The sequence below is a fragment of the Aythya ferina genome (genome assembly GCF_964211825.1).
Source record: "Aythya ferina genome assembly, chromosome: 3".
Taxonomy (NCBI): Eukaryota; Metazoa; Chordata; class Aves; order Anseriformes; family Anatidae; genus Aythya; species Aythya ferina.
The window spans coordinates 26,152,588-26,173,551 of record NC_140298.1 but is presented as its reverse complement, the minus strand read 5'-3'; the positions used below and the strand labels follow the sequence as shown (position 1 = coordinate 26,173,551).

The following is a 20,964-nucleotide window of genomic DNA, read 5'->3' as shown; positions in this document are numbered from 1 at the left end:
AAAATGCTGAATGTAGTCTGTACGAGGCACTTCTCTTCATCAGTACAGAATGTTGTCAGAATACCAGAATTGTACTCTGTTTACCACATTTAATTACTTTAAATTTGCAAATCACGTTTAAGTTTTTATCACCATATATATATAAAAGCATTTAAGCTTTTATCACCAAAACTGCCTATGGCATAAGCCAAGGATTTATGTTGTGTAAAAATGTCTTGATGAAAACTGGGGCCATCAATTTTGCTCTACTGGCTACAGGACAATGCCAATCTACCCAGAAATTATTTTCTCTCATAGAACAGGAGTTAACAATTTGACATACAGTTTCACCCTTCCAGCTGAGGTGCAAAACATTTCTTTTAGCCTTGTGTTCTGTAGATTAAATATGTGTACAGATAAAAAGTATATCCCTAGAAAACAAAGTATTTTGTGAACTTTCTTCTGATGATAAGATTATGAGTATAAATAGAACTTGAGACTTATTACATAATTCATTACAGTAATAAGGACCATGGTATAAAGTTGTATAGTAACTAGAATGGGTAAAAAATAGATGAGTACTTTACCTGTTGAACAGTAGAATTTCCTCCATTTAAGATGGCAATCCCTAGCTTTAGGGTAGCTGCAACCATTGGCCCCATCTCACCTTAAAATAATTAAAAATACTTTTAGATCATACTTTAATATAAGAATGTTCTATTAACTTATCCATGCAATCACTTAAATGGAAATTTATCAGGAGAGACCTTCCTGTTTCTCATGTAAAACATACTATTTTTCTTTCATGATATCTAGCTTGAGTTAATATCTTTATGAGTGCCTGTGACATAGTGTAACTAACGTATACACTGCACACAAAACGTAAGACAAGAAGGAATAAGTGATCATAATACAAATGCTGTTTCATTCATAAGATCATCTAACTCTGGATTTAAGGCTGAGTGCACAATTTTAAGTTAGCCTTCACATATAACAATGTATTTCCTCTGCATGCCAGTCTAGACAATTATCTCCTATTTCATATGAAAATAACAATCTAAAGCATTTAGCTACATTATCTGAAGTTGGCTAACAGGAAGTTTTTAAATTGCTACTGTAGAAATAAAGCATAGAAGAGACAATGGAAGCAGCAAATTTTAGAGGAAGATGTCATCTAAGGGACAAAGCATCATTTAAACTTTATTATTACTCTGAATGAGCTGCCAATAATTTTTGAAACTTTACACGCATTTTGAAAGCAGGCATTACTGTCAAACATTTGTAGATTTTGCACAATAAGAATTGCAATAATTTCAAAGATAGTAAGAAATTAGCTTTAGCGTGTGATCTACACAACAGGATATTACCTTTACTAGCACTGATTGTCTGAAGAACCATCTCAGCAGCACCTCGGTCATGCAGTCTGGCTTGCTGATACAGAAGTTTTTGCTTTTCCATTTCTTTTTCCTGAACAAAAATTCCAGTCATTTAAGATGAGGACTTCAGTTACTATCAATTCTCCAAAGGTTTTTGGTTTTCTCTTAGTATATGGGCTCTATGGCAACATCGTGGACCAATTTAATACAGACAATGCTACTGAACAGATATTTAACATGTTCATGTAATATTCTTCCCCTTCATATTTTTCTTTAATGTGCTTTTAGTAGTTTATCTGAAAAGAGTTATTTCAATTGTAAATTATTAGGTTAGTTCAAAGTCCATGTTCATTATATATATACTCCATATACCAAACTTGCACTTTTGTGCAACAGTTCACACTCTTAATAATCTTCTATAGCGTGACCATAACTTCATACTGCTCAGTATGTGGCTCTTGACTTGCAAGTTGTTGCTGAATACCAGACTAACAGAAGCATCTCAATTTTTTTTCAAAACTCTTTATTACAATACAAATTGCCCACACTACCGAACGAATATTTGATAGAATGCACTGTGCTTTTATATTTTGCATTCTCTAGCGGCAACAAACAATACTGCATGGCACTGCTTGAGCAATGGTGAAGTTTATTTTTTATAATTTAAACTACTACTGAAAAAATAAAGAAGAGCGTTAAGAGCAAACATAAAGGCACAGTTAATTCCAGATATGTTTGAACTTTCACAAAATTAATCCAAGTTTGCTGGAGAATTGAGGGTGACTAAGCAGTATAAGTTGAAAAATGGAAGTTGCATAGAGCCCTATGACAGTGAATCCATCAGATGGCGTGGTAAAAAGCTTACTCAAAAGGAACATGACACGATCAGTATCATGTCCATAAACACAACGCCCAAAACATGTATGACCTAAAAGCAGGAACAGCTGCAGCAGAAGTAGCCAGAATGACAGCTTTGCTGCCATAAACTTTCCATCCAAATTACAGAAAAAAGACATTGGAAGATGGAAGAGGTTTAAAAAATGAAGGCTTGCTAAATAGAGGGTATGAATAATAAAGAGAAAATAAAGAGGGGAAAAAGAGAAAAAGAGAAATGTGTGTTCAAATGAATGAAAAAGAAACCTTTAACTGAAAAGCAAACCAACACAGACATTTATGCTGTTACCAGAGAGTTCTCGCCGAGGCTGGCAAATTTGTTTCTTAAATCTTTGATAATATCGTGCTGCGGAAACAAAATTCATCAGGGTTTTTTTTTTCACACTATTAGCTCTCCTGTGGTTAAATTGTATCTTTCTTTTTTCCTTAAATAATGTGACAAATCTAGATGGAGGCATAAAAAAGGAAAAGAAAAAAAAATGGCAGCTTTGCTTTATATTTAGCCATGCTAAGGTTTGAAAGTTTTGCCTTCATGTTTAAACCTCTTCCTGGGAGTTCAACAAAAACAAAACAGACATACACACGTATGCGCGTGCGCGCACACACACACACACACCACCATAAAGTTGTGACATCACAGGTTTCATATACCTACAATAAAATATGTTCATTTGCTTCAGATGCCACTGAAAGTTGATCAATGTTTATCATTTAAAACTATTTCCTACCAGTAGTTACTTTTTTGTTTTAGACCCAATGATCTTTCAAGGTGTCTTTCATTGTAAGATCTGTTATTCACAAACCTACCAAGACCTATACTAATTTAATTATACAACATTTTTGATAAGTTCTTAAGAATGCTTATAGCAAGGATGTAGCTGCATAATCTACAGACTAACAAAGTTGGTATGCACAATTCTGGTAATGGTACTACAGAAGAACAGAAGAAACAGGTGTTGCCAATGGCTTAAAGTCAGAAGAGTGACATTTTCCGTGAGAAATCTAGCTGTCTATGTAACTAGTAGCAACATAGACCAAACCAAAACAAAAACCCACATACATTTCTTCTGAAAGCAATCATTCCTTTGGTGATAACTCCCAAAGAGCATGTTGCTTTCTTCAGCTTGACAATGCTTCCTCTCTGTTGCCTTCTCTATGCAACACATATACATGTTAGGCTGGCTCGGAAAGCAGAACAGTATGAATCCTGCTACATGGCACTACCGATGATTAGTGGATCACCCATAACAGAGAAAGTATGCTAAATTATTAGAGCTGCTAGCTGATCAAGGTATCCTTATTTCTGTTAAGGTGTGCTTACTGCTAATGGTTACCTGTGACAACAGGTTGGTTTTCTGCACTTTATTGTACTCGCCAGTTAATTTCAAGAAGCTATGTCAAAATAATTAGCCAGTGACTTGACTTCATAAAACTATCACAACAGGAAGTAAAAAATGTTTCATATGAACTGAAACATTTTAAGTAATTCAACATAAATAAATAAATAAATAAAACAAATAATAAAACCAAATCTATTGTTTCTTCAGTGCTTTTCATTTATATGGGGAAAAGCTGACCATTTAGAAATATATTTACAAATATTCCTACATTACAGATTTTCTCCAGCAAGCTGCTATGATGAAATCTTTTCATCATGCTCTGAAAGCAGAAACTCAAGTATTTTCTACATATACACATGTATATATGCTTATATATATATATATATAATAGCAAACAGCCATAGGCTAAAAACAGAAGTTTGGTAAAAGCAACGGAATTTTTTTAAGTACAGATGATTAAATATATGAATAAGGTAATAGGAAAATGTAGAATTTACTAAATTATTAGCAAACAGAATAATTATAGTTAATCTTAAAAGTGAATTTTATAATGAAAGTGTTCTTTGCTATTCTAAAGCCATTTCTCTGCTACCTGCTCTGCCTTCTTCTTCTACGTATTTTTCCATAGTCAAGGAATACTGATGTGCCTCAATACCAGACATATATAAATTTTCTATCATTTGATAATACTACCAAAATATAATTAAATAGAAATGTTTGAAAGTGCTGTCTAAACATCATCAATAAAAATGATAAAAAGGTTCATGAATTAACTACCACATTCTTAAAAACATGCAGTGAGTGACAGCCTGTAAGCAGTTTCTGAATTTCCTCAAAACTACATTTTGAATGCAATAATACTTCACAAGACACTGGTAGACTTCCTGTAGTAAGGTATTTATTAAACATTACTAAGTAAACATATGCTTCTATCTTCTTTATCTTAACTCAATCACTTCATAAATTCAAAAATACTCCTTCCATTCATCTTCATCACTGTTGGTGCTAAGCAAATGATGCTAAAAATAAAATGTAGGTAGGTAAAACATATGCCAAAAGAGCTGTTTTAATTTGATAACAAACATCTTTCTTGGGTATTAGCGTGTGATTTTGTAATGAGGTGAGATGAGAGGAAAGGAAATAATATTCATCTAACTGGTACTCGGGAAAAAAAAAAGATAACTGAAGAGGAAAAAGGCATCTTATTCAAATCTTTAACAAATTGCAGACAAGATAGCAAAAAGCTATCATAGGCTTCACAGTATAACAGCTGAAAAGACAAAAAGACATAAGAATGATACCAATTATTCATAAACGTTATTTCTTGTATTCACACTAATATCCAGAGAAAGAAGTATTAGTGTTCTGTTGAGTCTCCCAGTAACAATTGCTTGGGAGAGGAAAAGATTGCTATATCATTAGCTTTTATGACATAACTATCTTACTCCATATCTATAGTCAGCACAAGAATCCATATGGTCACAAGGATTGTTTTTATCAACATAATAGTTCACATTTCCCACCTTGTGAACAATCTATATTCAAAACTTTAGTGTTACATTAGATATGTATTTTGTTTATTGGATACATGGTTATAAAAAAAAAAGAGAGAGAGAGAGAGAGAGAGAGAGAGAGTAAGATAAAATAACCAGCCAACCTGAAAATATACTGTACTAAATAAAACACTACTCTGTGTTAAAATAGCATTAAATCTGAGCTACAAATGCACAGTAATAAAGATATCCTGAAAACAAACCTTCACTACACATTTCATTTTGGTTAAAATATCTCCATTTCAGCTTGCAGCAATATCTTTACTGATGTCACTATGTTTACACTGTCATTCAATTATATCTTTTTCTCAAGTAACATTTGTTTCATACTTTACTGACGCCATATTCTTGCCATACTGATATGGAGATCACTCAACCTACTCACTCCTATTCAAGTAGATAGGAATTGACAATGTTACGAATCTATAAAAGGAAAAATATTGTATTTGGGGATTTTCAAATCTAGGCGTTCTCAGTTTTCATTTTTTTCTATGTTAACATAAAGCATAACTAAGAAACTACGCATTTTAAACTGTGTCACCCTTTCTTTGTTTAAAGTTGCACAACAAAGTTGACATATTTGGAATAGGTGAAATAGATGTTTAACTATCGCTATGATTATTTTTAATAAAAATTAATGGAATATTGAGAATATTCTCCTATGACTTCAATTGAGTTCATTAGCTGGAGCAGAATATCTTACATAGAACAATGATTTGGCAAGATCATTATTTAATTACTGCATCAAAAATAATCAAAGAATCTGAAGAACCTCAATGTTATAAATGATCACTTAATCACTCTAATGTATTTGTTCTTCAAAGCACATCACTCTTTCACCCCAAGACTGCAAAAGGCCTTTATGGATGTCAACCAGCGCTACAGCACTGAAGTAACAAGTGTCAGAAGGAGTAGAAAGGCAGGGCAGATAAATGCCAGGGAGTGCTCTTGAAACACACCATGCTAATGCTGGTAATAAGCAGCTGAAACTATGTAGTGGGTAGAGATGCTGATAAACACAGAAGATGGAAAGCGGCCATAGGATATCATGAAAGACCTTAACAAACAGCCTTAACTAATCATTTATTTGTGTGCTCCCAAACTGAAACCCTGAGAAAATCATGGGTGTATTATCCACTTTGCAGAAAAGAGATTCCCTTGAAGACTTTTGCAATATACTCCCTGTAATAAATTGGAGGTGATGTTATTCATATACCCCAAAACAGCCAATAGGCCAGAAACTGAGAAATAGCCGACCTTATAACAAAGAATGTATTAACTGCTCTGACCCAAATTCAGCGATCCTATAAATGAGATGGTGGAGAATCCAAACACTGCAAACAAGTAGGAGCAAATGACAGGGGAAGGGTTTACTGTCTAGTGGTGGACACCACAAATTCTCTAACTGGATGAAAGAAATTCTTTTCTGCGTATAATCTCTGAGGAAAACAAACAAAACAAAACAAAACAAATGTGATTGATGGGAATGGTAGGTGTTGAGGAGGGAACACAGCAAGAAAACAAGAGAAAGAAGGTCCTGAAATAACAAATAGCACAATATCAACAACATAATCACCTACGAAAGAGCACAAGAAATCTACCCTTTTACAGCAACATGTAAAATTCGATCATATCTTACTTAACCACGTGTTTGTGCTTTTGCAGTAGATGTACAAATAACTTATCCTGTAGTTGTGGACAGTATAACCGCAATTTATAGAACTAGTGACATTGTGTGTAAATCCATTTGTGTTTTGAAGTATAAGGCAGGAAAGCTATTCACCCTTGCTATAGCAATTCCCTTGTCTGTCGGGCTGAAGGGAAACCATCTGAAGAGCATTCCTTCAGTAATCCGCAGTGCAGCTGGGCAACAGGCCTCAGCCAGGGTGCAAAACTCTTTTGTTCAGGACATGCTTTAAAAAGCCTCTGGTCCCCCAGCTGATGGAAAGAGCTTTAAAATACTCTGAATTAAAATTAAAATTTTAGCTTAAAAATACTCTGAATTTCAAGGTTTTATTGGAACTTTCTAAGGACACCACTCAGTAAGGCAATACATAAACAGCTCAGAGAGCATAGAAGTGTCCAAATGCTACCACAAGATTAACAGAAAAGAAGGCATTAGACACATGCTGACATCTTCATCAGTGGAAAGGCTATGGACAGATCTAAATCGCCCTGCAGGGTCTCTACTTACATTTTACAAAACTTCATTCTAGCTGTCTAGCTGTCTTGTCCAAAGAAAAATTCTAAATGGATTTCTATTTAACTACTGCGTAATTGTCTATTGGACAACAGTGTTGGAAGCATTTTCAGATATCAATTTCACCTGTAATTTTGATATTAACACACACCATTTGGATGTGCTAAACTCAATTGCTATTAAATGCTACTAAATATTTTAAACAGTAGCAACTACCTGTGCTATCAAATATTACTGGACAAAATTTCATACTTCTGATTTTATCTATTTCATCTATGTGGTACCACAGAGTCTCATAACTCTGGACACTGGCTTCAAGAGACCTGCACTAACTAGCATCCAAAATTTAAGTGAAATTATGGGCAATCACAGAATGAGTATTTTCATTTTGTACCTTTCCTATGTACCTTTTTGTACCTTACCTATAAAGACAGTCTCTAACAAGAAGTCAAACTAAAGATTCATTTGAGGTGTTCCAACCACCAGTTACAAAAGAAAAATAGCTTTGTTAGACATCAGCAAGTTTCAGCATAATGGCTCCTTTACCTATTAAGAAAATCAGTAAAGAAACAATTCTCCACCAGAGAAGCATGTTCAGTCTTCAAGGAAATGTCTTGCAGCATAAAGGTATAAACTTATTCACAGTTCCCTGCCTACGGTTAAAGGGAGATTTAATGTAGCTCTTAATACAGATCTAAATTTGAACTCATTAGTTAAAGGTTCGCAAATGTATTCTCAGAAGAAATGCATACCAAAAAAAAAAAATCAGAAATAGATTATGAATGTACAGTTTGTAAGTAAACACTACTCTTTCATTATTAGAATAGTTTTTGTGGATGATCTTTATTGAAGTCAGTTTCCGAAATCAGGGTGCAATTCTTAAGTACTTAAAACCAACATTTTATTTCACTTCACATTTTATTTCTATCCCTTTTGGCAGAGATGGGCATCTTTTTGCAGCTCCTCAGAGGCTGGGTTTTGACAAACTTTGCTCATAAAGATATTGGAAGTATTAAAGTAATAAATGAAAAGTTGTATTCATTTCATTAGGCCTTATGGGTAGGAAAAACTAAAGAGAAACATTTTTATACACTGGATTGGAATGTTTAATTTCTAAGAATTGATCATGGTGTCTGACCTTATTTCATATCACTCTCGAAAAGAAATAATCACTGTAAATACACAGTGTAAATACACTCCATTTATGCAGGCTTTGTGACAGTTAAAGGCAATAATGACCACCTCTGATAGGCTAGATCCTCAATTAAGAGCTTTCATTATTTGTAAGTATTGAAACTTGGAAGTATTTCTGGGCCTCAGATTAGTGACAGCACGTCACTTGTCATGTATCCTTTAAAAAAAAAAACAATTAATCAATAAAAAGTTCTAAACAAAATTGTTACCAGTACTAGGGAGGATGATAATTGTCAAAGGAAGCTCTTTATTTTTTTTCACAGATTTAACTACTCAACTTTTAATAGATGAGCTAGGTTTGTTTTTGTGGTTTGTTGTTGTTTTTTTTTTTTTTTTTTTTTTTGAGTCACATGTTTATAACATATTAGTATGCAGCAAACCAGTAGAATTGGTGACTCAAATGCAGAAACCAATTTACATTCAGCTAGCGAAACACTTTGATTGGAAAGAATTTCCTATCAGATATAATCAAGAGGGACACTGACATCCATTCTACAGAGAGTCCATTGAATAACTGTTAAATGGGATAGAAAGTTAACTTAAAGACAAAGAACAAGGAGCAAAGATAACCATAATTCAAAGCAAATACTAGCAGTCAAATGCAGACAGACACATGGTAATGTGCAGACAACTTTACTGTGGGTTTATACTGTGACCTCCCTACTGCCCACATAGTGAACCTGAAAGAGATTATTCATGCAAAAATGAGATTACACTGCATGAAGACTGAACATGAAAATTGCAGATCAAATGCACTCATCATCGTTATCACATTCTAAGCTTGCCCAAAGGTCTCAATTGTTCTGTTTGTGAAAGGATTCAGGACTTCAAACATCACACATTCTTAAAGCCTAGAGGAGCCATAGAGTTTTGTTTCCATTCAGAGCGAACAGTCAGTCTTTTTACATGCATACAGAGCATGGAATAAAAGAGAATTGCCTTCATCATTGTACTTCGAGATAAACAGTCAGAACACACAAAAGCACACACACCCCTGGTATATGCAGTCACATCTTTACAACTGTTCCCTGTCATGCACAAAGGAAGCAATGATTATTTATTGTTGTCTTTTACTCTTTGAAAACACTTCTCAGTCAGCAAAACAGAACAATTTTTATGGAGCATATAGCGGTTAGTACATGGTAACCAGCTAGGCAGAGTGATAGACAAGCAGCATTTGAATAGCTTAAGGGAAGAAACAAAGAAGATAGTATAATATTAGCTTGATTACATACTTGATTTGGGGGGTTTATAGAATGTATTTTGTGTTTGTGTCAATTATACCACCTTTTAAGCAATTCTTTGCAAATCTCATCTTCTAGGATAATGATTTTATAGTATGAAGGTGGGGTAAGAACTGATCTAACTTTTGAAGTAGTAAGAGTGAAGCTGATCCTGAAGTATATCTTCTCCTGCAGTTGTATGGGAACATCTTTATTTCATAAGTTGGATGCTAGTAAGTGCCAGAAAACCCAAAACTAAAACCATCTCAATCTTTTCAATAGAGATACCTACAGTTGTTCCCCATAATGGACTGAACTTTGAAACTACTGCTTGGAGTCTGACCATCAGCTAAATCTGCACATTTCCAATCTCAAGCAAGTCATTTCTACTGAGTCTGGCTTCCATTAGCCACCACACAAATAAATATATTTAAGCACCTCAGAACCAAAAATTAGCTACCCCACACACCACGTATCTCAAAACATCAACCTTGCAGCACTATCAGCAAGCAGGCAGTGTCAACAATGGGAACCAAGACTTCTATGAAATCAGCAGGTATGTAGGTGGATGCTCCAGCTATGGGCACCTTTCAGAAATGGAATGTGAGACTTTCACAGTGACACATGAAAGACTCTAAAAAATTAAGCCAACGATAATTAACACTGTGAAACTTCACAGCAATTGTCACTGGTGTTTTTTTTAGAGAAAGCATCGAACAAATAGGAATCACTTCAGGTACTGAGCTATGGAGTTTCGTTCAAGTACTATGACAGTGAAGGCTAATATCTGAGACCACTCCAAAGGATCTGAAATATAGATAAACTACAATATAACTGACGCTACCACTGTGACAACTACTGGAACAGTTCTGCTAGTATATCAGAAATGCATGCATATCTGCTAAGATGCAGAAAAAAAATCCCTTAAAAGACACCCGAATTAGTTAAATCATTCAATTTAAATTATAACCTGAAAGAAGATAACTTATGCACAAAAAGCAAGAATAGTAGAATAATATGAACAAGCCAAATGACACTCAGTTTTCCCCCAAATGGCAATGCATTTATGTATGAAATTCCATATAAATAATTCTTGGAGCCTTTAGTAAGAGTCTGTGTACAAGAGTTTGTTAGAGAGATGTTATGCTGGAACTAAAACATTAGAAATGTTTTCAAGACCCTTTAGATGAACTTATCCAAGACGTTGGGCCTAAAAGTCACAAAAATAGACCCAGACAAATACACACACACTTTTTTTTTTTTGTTTTACCTTGCTGCGTTGGGATCCTGTGACCTTAAGGAAGGGCAAGGACAAGAAGCAAAATAGGAATAAGAAAAAAAAGTCCAATTTTTTTTTTCTGCAGGTAAGTGTCTGACCAAATACATATACAAAATTGTCTTTTGAAAAGTTAATACATTATTTGAACAGAAGTTTCATAGCTACAGAAAAAAATAATAATGAAATACAAATGAGTAAAATCTCTCAAAAAATATGGTGGAATGCAGAACAAGAAACCCATTATAACTTAGGTAAGGAGCATTAATAAAAACCTTACTGATAACATTTTTCATTCATTTTAATTACTAATTATAAACTTTCATATTTGCAAGTGTAAGTCTTTTAATTATCTAACAAGCATCTGTGGGCTAACTGACAAAAGCTTATGGAAATAAATATGTTTTGATTAGATAATGTCATATATATTGTTCCAAAAATAAAACTTTACAAGGAGCACTGTAATTCGGATTCAAACTTAAGTATTTATCATGAAACAGAATTTTAAATATTAGGTATGTTAGTTGTAATTCAATTGGACTAGAACTTCTGAAGGACTGAAAAGAATTTGGTATTTTTTCTAATTTCTGTATAAGAAATTCCCAAATAAGAAATATATACATGAACAACTCAGTGCTATCTCACACAGCATCTAGAAAATATACGGAACATCTGATATGTACAAAACAATGAGAGTAATATTAAGCATACCTCAAAGCACTGGTCTAAAATCATAGCTGCACAGATATTTTTATATCAAATAAATCAGTATATTTAGACATTTTTTTTTGAAAAATAATACAAGCATGCATTTCATGTTTCTGTGCTTTAGTAAATATACTAAATATACGTATTAATTGATTTGAAAATATAAGACAGTTTTTAATGCAGTAAATGTAACTACGTATCATCCTTAAAATTTTAACAAGCTAATTCTCTCACTGCCCCTCAGAATGACAAATTTCATGTGACTTTCACATTATTGATGGAAAAAGAGAGAAAGATCCCAGAGCAAATGCATAACAAGGACTTGCATCTCTTACTCTTGCAAAGCAATGCATGCATTTGTGTTTCCTTATGTAGAGACAATCACTAAAAAGTCAGCATTTAATGAACAATAAATACAGCTTTCTTATTCTCAATGTAATAAAAAGCTTAGCAGTGTTGATAAACAGAAGCTAACCTTTTATTAAGAAGTACTATACGTATATATGTTACTATTAAGAAGTACTCACATATATATCTTCACATATATACGTGAACATAAAAATTCTGAATAAATTGCTAGTACGGAATGTGAATGGCTACTGCAAAAAATCAGCACAATTTCAGTATTTTAACCATGCAAATTAAAGTAGGACTTGATACTTTACAAGATACAGCCTGTTATCAGACTTGCAGAATAAAATGCTACCCAAGACATTTCTCTTCACCAACTAAAAAGTTAAAATCAATCAGATGAACATATAGCATATGTTAAAGTACTCTAAAAATAGTCTTATATTAGGTGACACAACTGTTCTTGTTTTACTGTGAATCTGATGACTCATATTTTGCCAATTCAGCTTCTGACATGCAGTTCACTGGCATAATAAGCTGCAGTAAGCCATGAACCAAGAAACATAAATGTCAGTTAGAAGCTATGAAAAATGTCTAGTATGACAAGAAAAAAAATCCATGAACAAACAAAAAAAAAAAGTACAATCTTACTTCAAAACTTTTCACTTCTTCTTCACCATCATCATCTTCTTCATCATGGCAACTCTGATACCATGCAAAAAAGAAAACATTTACTAATAAGCCCAGAGGAGGCTAAGGCTTAGTTTGTGTTACACAATTTCTCTTGATCTTCATTATTAACATTAATAAAACAGAAAAGATGTAAAAGATCTTTTACATTTAAAAAATTACCTTTGCCATAATGTCAGCATAAGCCATATAGAGAAAATCTTCCTCCAGTTTGCTGGGTAATGGAGAGAGGAAAGGGAAGAGACAGAAGATTAGAGCAATACAAGTAGAATTTGAGCTCCAAAATATTTTTAAGCACGTTAAAAATATTTTAAAGGATTTCTGCACTTATAATTAATTAGAAAAATCTTTTTTTGAAAATGAGGACTAGATTAACTAATACAGACTGAAAAGCAAAGCCAACTACAAACACAGTACACAGAAATAAAAAAATAAAAAGTTCAATAAAAGATAGCAAAGTTAATTTTTATTTTTTTCCTAGAAATATATTTAATAATTAGAATATCACTGTGAATAGGGAACACAGAAGACAGAGACATAGTAAGTCCTGAACACAGACAGGAATATAGCATCCAGGACTGTGACAAAGTGCATAGGCACGTCTTTGTGCCTCTAGAAAACTCATTAAATCTCATTATCAGTCATGTTAAAATGTCTTCACATACTACCACAGGCTAGAGAAGTTCCAGTGTAACTCAAACTCACCATGTTTACATATGCACAGGTTCTGGCCTAGCCTATGGAATCTGACTTAAACAGAGACATGGATATCTTCAAATACAGAAGTAATCTGAAAATCTGCATACACTCTGAAGTCTTTCACACTATCCCTACCATTTTTCAGTTAAGGCTGTTCGACTGAATAGCAGAATAAGTTGATGTAAAGGATCAACTCTTTTAAGGTTTTCATCTTCTTCTGTTGGTTCCTCTCCAGGTTTCTTTAGGGGAAAAAAAATGAAATAAAGATTACTTTTTTTAAAAGTACATTATATTATTTATTATGAAAAATGTTTTACTCTGTGCAATTTATTAAACTTTAAATACTCACATACATAATTCTTGACCTGGACAACCAGGAGGAAACAAATTCCAAGCAAAGTAAGTGATCCTGACTGAGTTTAACCTACACCATGAAGACTTACAAAGATGATACTATATGCAAACCTTTGGATCGCCTCTTCTCAACCCTCTTTTCTCAATTCTGAAATTCAGAATTCAATTCAGTCTTCTACTCTCGTCATTCAGAATGAGTGGTAATCAGAAGCCATCCTTTCCTTAGGTAGCAAAAACAGTAGCCTGTTTCTCCCTATGTTAACAAGCCTCATCAGCTAAAAATTAAAATCCTTTGTTCCAAGTGCTATGCCAGGTATAATGTTCCCTGAGGAACATAATGTTCCCTGACGAGCATTATACAAACTTGAAGCTCACCAATAGCTTCAGCCAGAATGAGCCATGTCTACCAGTAATGGAGAACTTTAGAATATCAGAATATCAATACCAATAATTTATAAAAATATATCAATCAATAACTTAAACATACACATGAATAGGTTTTCTGTGTTTGTGTTTGTGTTTTTTTTTCATGTGGCTATTTTGCTTTCAGGTTTAGACAGCTGTGGTTAGTTCACTGCAAAAAGAAAATATACTCAGATAACAAGATGCCAATCACTGAAGCAATGTTTTGAAAATAATCTACACAAAATTTGTCCTCTGACTTCTTGTCTTTTGCCAAAAGACATTTCAGATCATGAGTTTTTCATACTAGCTGTTCAAAAATTTCCTTCATCCAGACATATTTTTCTACAAAGTATCTTGTAATTCACAGAAACTTGCTGCATAAGTTATGCACACTCTTCCTTCTCATTTTCACCTAGCAGTATACACTGAAATACTGATGAAAAGAATTGTATGCATTGTTAAAACTGCAGAAGTAATAATAACAATACTACTAATAAAATGCCAGATGTTATCTGTTATCAATAAGAAAGTGTTGGCCACATGACAGGTGTAAAGAGAATGGAGTTTTTTACCAAGAAAAAAGTGTTGTGCTAGCACCAAAAATGTTACTGTATGAATGTTCTTTGAATACGACATTGCATATATGGCCTGTGAAGTCCATTTTTTCAACTCAGTTGTAGCAAACATGACTGGTTGCAGCTGAGAATTCACTTCTACTTGACTTGTATGCATGTCTGTTTCACAAGCTAGTGTACTTCTACAATTTGAAGTGAAAATAGTTATGCTGGCTATGCAAGGTTCACTTCACATTTTTCAATATATGGCAATATTTACAATATAAATGCCAAGATCTGAACAAGGCAAATTATAACTGTAATCAGTAATAACGTTATTACTGCTGGGGGGGAGGAAGATGAGAAGCCTCCCCTGCTCTTCATTTCAATCTCATTGAAGATTTTTATCTTTTTCTTTAATTAAATGTATAGTAGTGCCACTTTTGTATAAAATCCTTATGGATAGAAAATTCAAGAAGCAAACCTGCTTTGGCCCAGTCCTATGCTTAAGAAGATGAAAGCACTCATCCTAAATCCCAGCAAATGCCCCACCACAGGCCTGGATCTGGCAAAGTCAGGAAGGAGAGAGTTTTCACTGAATTTCTTCCTTTAAACTATTTTCACTTAGCAGAAAAGAGAGTTCAAAATTCTCAGTTCCGAAAAAGTAATTACTAAGCCATAGTAATTATGGCTTAGTTACAATTATAATTGTAAACTACAATTATAATTTAGTTTACTGACTACAGAGAGCTCATGGATATGAAGTCTTGGCTATAGTCTCTGAGCACTGGTTTGTTACAGTATTCTACTCAATACCTGAACAGTTCAGAAATGTCAGGCAATGCTTGAAGCACAGTCCAAGGCTTTTCCTTTCAAGTCTTCCAGATGAGATCTATCACCACAGCCTGGGCTATGATTCCATCTTGGTTGGCCAATAAGTCTTTAATTCCTTATTACACCTTGGTACATTTTCTCTAAGAGGGTCAGAGAACCTTCACCAGCAACATAATAAACACAACACAACAGTCTGAACCTACTGCACAGAGCTAAAGAGTTCACCCTCCAGAGGACTGCTATAAAGCAGCAAGAATTTAATAGAAATCAATTTAGAAGAGATTTCTGATCACTCTTCTGAATGAAAGGTTTAATACATCCTCAAGAGAGGGCTGGAGACAAACTTATCTGTATTCTTGCAGAGTTACTGAATGTGATGTGAATGCCTGTGGTCCTTTATTAAAAGAAGATATAGGAGCCAATCCAGTTTGTTTCTGTCTTCCCTAAAGCAGTTTTTCACAAGAAGTTCTACATAAACTTGGAAATGATGCAGCTTCATTGACAAAATATGGAGACAACCCTTTAAGTCAAAGTGTAATCAAATGGCTGTGCTGGGTTCTTCACACATACATGCACACACAAAGAGCTGTGCTGCTCCACATTCCATATACATACACACACACTCTAAACTGCTAAAACGTCAATATTTTCGCAAGGAACATGCATTATTTAAACATTTAAAATGTGCTGGGACATACTAAACTATCAGTTTAAAAGGTTGTACAAAAAGCATTTGTGTACAAGTCTCTTGCTTTTTCATAATGCTTAGACCACAATCAGGTTGTCACAAGAAATGAATTCTACATGTGTGCAGGCAGACAATGAATTTCCATAGTCTGTTTGTGTTGAAATTATTGCTACTGACACTTTTTTTGTTATTTTGATCCTTATTTTCAAAATAGTTCACAACTTGGGCAGTTGGTTTTATGCACAAACTTTGAACAGTTAAAAGCAAATTAACAATTATTGGTTTTGTTTTTTGTTTATTTGTTTTTCCTAATAACAATTTTCTATTTAGCTTTCTTTCCCTATTGTAGAGAGCTGGCCCTCCTCCCTATAAAAAGTCTGTCTTGGTCCTCCAGGAAGGGAAACATTTCCTACTACAAATATTTTCTGACCTAGTTCTTGCTGAATCCTCATGAAAACCTCCTTTCTGAGAGATGATTATAAAGGTTGAGGACACAAGCCTTACCTGAAAATCAGTCCAAGGACTTATCAAGCTTATGACTAAAGTCTAAAATTTGACTGCTGGGAAAAATCCTCACTTCCCTGACCAACAGTACAAGAAGACCCTTCTGCATGGATAGTCCCAATGAATACCCTTTTCCTGTCTATTTCTGTGAGAGTGATTAATCTTAGACTAGAACCACTCTAGTTTCCCATTCTAACCTTTTGACTTAAATGGCTTTAATGTGGGTTACAATGTCTTCAAATACATAGAAGTTAACTGCAAAGAAAGAAGGGAATAAACCATTTTCCACAGGGCAGCTGCTGAAAGTTATGGCAATGACAGCAACTGGCATGTAATTTAGACAAAAAAGTTTTATAATATGGTTATTGAAGCCCTGAGGCAGATTGCCTAAGGGGATTTTGTAATCTCCGCTTTTTTCTGATTTTTAACAACTGTCAGAGTGACTTGATTATAGCTCACACCTTTTAGTAGAGATAGCTTAGATGATCTCTTATGTACCCCACAGTCTTATAGTTATGATTATATGTTAATGTTAATCCATAATACATTCCCACAACCCTTTGCACACAGACATACTGCTAAATCTTCTATCAGTTTGTCTTCAAAATAGTGTTCTTCTGTCTCAATCCATGATTTATCATAGCCTTGAAGAAAGAGATTGACAGCTCGATGCCTAAGAAAAAGAAAATTAAAAGAAAAGCTTTACATTTATAAGGAGAAAATCTGGTCAAATAGATTTCATTTAGTTTGGAGAAGTGCCCCTACATTACAGCTACTGCTTAAAAGGGAAGCTGAATTTCTACAGCAAAACGAGTCCAAAACATTCTATTAAAACTTATCTTTAGATTCAAATTCTCAAATTGAAACATCACTTTTTGATACGAGTTTCACAAATATTAACGTAATAATGATTTCAGTAACAAATAATAAGTAGAACTTTAAAGAAATTTAAACACTAGTGCAAGATAAAAGCATTTTACCACATTATTTAATTTTATTTTGAATAAGAAATGTTTTCATATAATTTTAATTTCAGTATGATAACAGCAATAGATAGCATTGTATTGTGCTCAAATAATTACATTTTTTGAATGTTCAGGATTAGACTCACACATTTCAAATTATAAACCAACTTTTTCCATGAAATTAAATATCTGGTGAGGCTAGGGGAGAGGGATTAAGCCAATGATGAGGTTTACAGTTTTGTGTGTTTTTTTGTTTAGTTGTTTTTGTTGTTGTTGTTGTTGTTTGTTTCATTAAGAATTCAATACAAAATAGACTGTGTGATAAATATGTCTCTATGAAGAATGTTATCATTATTCCTAATTCTTTAAAACAACTCTCAATTGCACATACTGAAAAGGAAGATAACTGGAATAACTGAATTATTAAATAATATAATTGAAATATATGGGATATTAGTTATGTGCAGGTGATCTATTTGTTATAAGTAAGAAGAGCTACAGATGTAAATATATTGGTTCTATTTTCAACTATCAAGACAGCCTCATTTCAGGATGGTATGACATCTCATGCCTTTGTGCTTAAACTCACCCTACTAACTGTTTTAACAGTAAAAATATGCATGCTTCTGAGAACAAAAGAGAATTATATTATGTTGAATATATCAGATACATGTTCTTGAAATTATTTTCAGCAACTGCATGAAAAAACAGATTCCTTTGCGTTTCTTGAATATTCTTTCCTTCCAAAATCTCAGGACTCACCTGGCTATAGATCCTAGCCTCCTTTAACCAGGAAAGAAGAAAAAGGTGTGAAGCTACAGTATATGCATAATTTCCTAGTAGAAAAAGAACACTCCGCTCTTATCAAAAGTGCAGAGTAAATAGACAAATTTTTAGACAAATAACGTCAATTTATTTCCTCTATATAGAAAATGTAGCATCAAATATTAAAGGTAACTCCCCAGTTCAAGAGCTATACCATATCTTAGGAAGACATTTATCTCCAAAGATGGTACATGACCCCAATATATCCATTTCTAAATTTATCTCCTGTGAAATATGTATACTTTTCAAAAAAGCAAACACACCAGAAAAAACAGGTGGAAAAATGTCAGAAGGAGAGAACCACAAATTTAAAAATGTATTTCTTATTTTTCTTCAGAACATATACTAGAAGAAAGTAATAAGATCTACTAAAAGAAACATACAGTGTACATTACTGCATAGTTTCCCAATTATTGGTTTGCATGTCATTCTTCATTCAGATGTCACCAAATAGAATTGTTGTGTTGGGTCTGTCTGAGCTGGAGTCACCTTTTCCCTGCAGCAGCCCACACAGTGCTGTACTCTGCATTCGTAGCTGGAACAGCACTGATATCACTCCAGTGTTGTGTCTATTGCTGCATAGTGCTGGCACAGCATCAGGACTCCTTCCAAGCCCCCAAGAGCCAGCAGACTGGGGGTGGGCAAGTGATGGGGAGGGGACATTGCTGGGGCAGCTGACCTAAACCAACCAAAGGGATATTCCATAACACCTGATGTCACACTCAGCAATAAAAGGGGGGGCTCTCATGGGGGAGGGGGCTGTTCCTCCTGAACAACCACTACGCGTTTGGGGCCCTGCTTCCCAGGACGTGGCCGAACACCGCTCGCTGATGGGAAGTAGAGAATAATTTTTCCTCTCTCTGTGCTTCCGCGCGGACTGATTGCTTCTTTTGTCTCTGTTTTTTTTTTTCCTCCCATTCCCTTTCCCTTTAATTAAACCTTTCTTATCTCAAACCTCGAGTTCTCTGTGTTGTATTTTCTCTCCCTTCCTCTTTGAGGAGAGGGGGAGTGAGAGAGCGGTTGTGGTGGAGCTCGGCTGCCCACCTGAGTAAAACCACCACAATTGTATGAGCAAAAACACACATTTGTATTCACATTTGTAAATGATAAAACAAATATAGCACTTACCTTGGTAGATTATATAATGGTGCCATTCTAAAGCAGGCAACCACTGCTCTTTTCCTCTGTTTAGACAGCAGCTTATGCCACACTGCTTTTTTGGACCGCTGAGGATGTTCAACCTGTTACATAAAATATATATGGAAAAATAAAGAATATGGCAAAGTCTCCACTGTCTGGGCATAGTAATAATAATAAAAATGTTAGATAACATAAATCAACTGGAAAGATAAGAGAAGAATAAGAAATGGAAAAACATGTTCCAGACAGAGTTCATTCAAGTGGTCAGTCAAATTGTAGAAATCCAATTTAAAAAAAAAAGTAAAACTAAAACAAAATTTCCCTTTCCTTTTATGGTATATTTATTTTCTTTGTTTACTTAATCCTACTTCTTAGGTCTTCCAGATGGAGTATTATTATCTTGAAACCATCTGCCAGGAAATCTTGTATTTTATTACAAAGAATTTCACTCACTCTTCCTTTGGTACACTACTCTTTGCATAGCGTTAAATTGTACACTTTCACAGAGGTGTACATGTACAGGCTCAGAGGGAGTCTTCCTAAATACTATTAAGTGCTTATTTGTAATATTTACCATGACCAGCTACAATGGAAACAAATTAACTTTAAAAGTGAGACACAGGCACAGACTCTTAGTTAGGACTAAATCTCTTCCACGAATCTAAATAGCTACAATGAACATAAGATATTCCAAAATATCTTATACAGCTACATTTCATAATGTTGCAGATCTGCTTTCAGATTAATTCGCTTTCTGCCTCCTGGCTTTAAAGTAGCATGAGATAAGATTGGGTCTGCTTTATTCTCATATTCTTTCATTTTCCTTTGTTCTACCTTCTACCCTAGTTTCCATCAGAAAATCAGAAGTTATGGTCCAAAAGACCAACAGTACATAGCCTGACTGGCTGGGAACTTTGATTCCAGGCTGTGCTACAGATGATTCCTTTCACATGGTCTATTCACAGTTTTTGCAATTTACTTTACATCTGCTCCATAAAGTTTGATTTGATTTAAGTTACACTACTCCTGTAATGTTGGGATTGTTTGGGACAGGTTGGGGAAGAAGAGTGGTTTGTTTGTTTTTTCAGTGGTTTGTTTTACAGACTACTGGGCTAGTGGAATAATATCCTCTGTCTTCCAGCACCATCAAAAGAAATCTATGGATGTTAGCATCCCTAATCTGAAAGATTTAGTGATTCTGGCTAGTATTAA

At 34.2% G+C, this 20,964-nt stretch overlaps 1 protein-coding gene across 13 annotated transcripts in view; it reads right to left on the bottom strand.

Annotated features, from left to right (window-relative positions):
* The window catches only part of RYR2 (ryanodine receptor 2), a 428,706-nt gene that overhangs the window by 42,138 nt on the left and 365,604 nt on the right, over positions 1–20,964 (bottom strand). For 8 of the 13 annotated variants that reach the window (XM_084513246.1, XM_084513251.1, XM_084513252.1 and 5 more), the window contains 8 exons: positions 19,741–19,854; positions 17,399–17,495; positions 13,619–13,722; positions 12,947–12,998; positions 12,746–12,799; positions 11,030–11,053; positions 1,347–1,446; positions 567–646 (listed from right to left, as the gene is read on the bottom strand). In XM_084513246.1, the coding sequence (XP_084369372.1) occupies positions 567–646; positions 1,347–1,446; positions 11,030–11,053; positions 12,746–12,799; positions 12,947–12,998; positions 13,619–13,722; positions 17,399–17,495; positions 19,741–19,854 (625 nt within the window). The remainder of the gene's footprint in view (positions 1–566; positions 647–1,346; positions 1,447–11,029; positions 11,054–12,745; positions 12,800–12,946; positions 12,999–13,618; positions 13,723–17,398; positions 17,496–19,740; positions 19,855–20,964) is intronic. The other 5 variants (XM_084513254.1, XM_084513250.1, XM_084513253.1 and 2 more) reach the window with 3 other exon arrangements.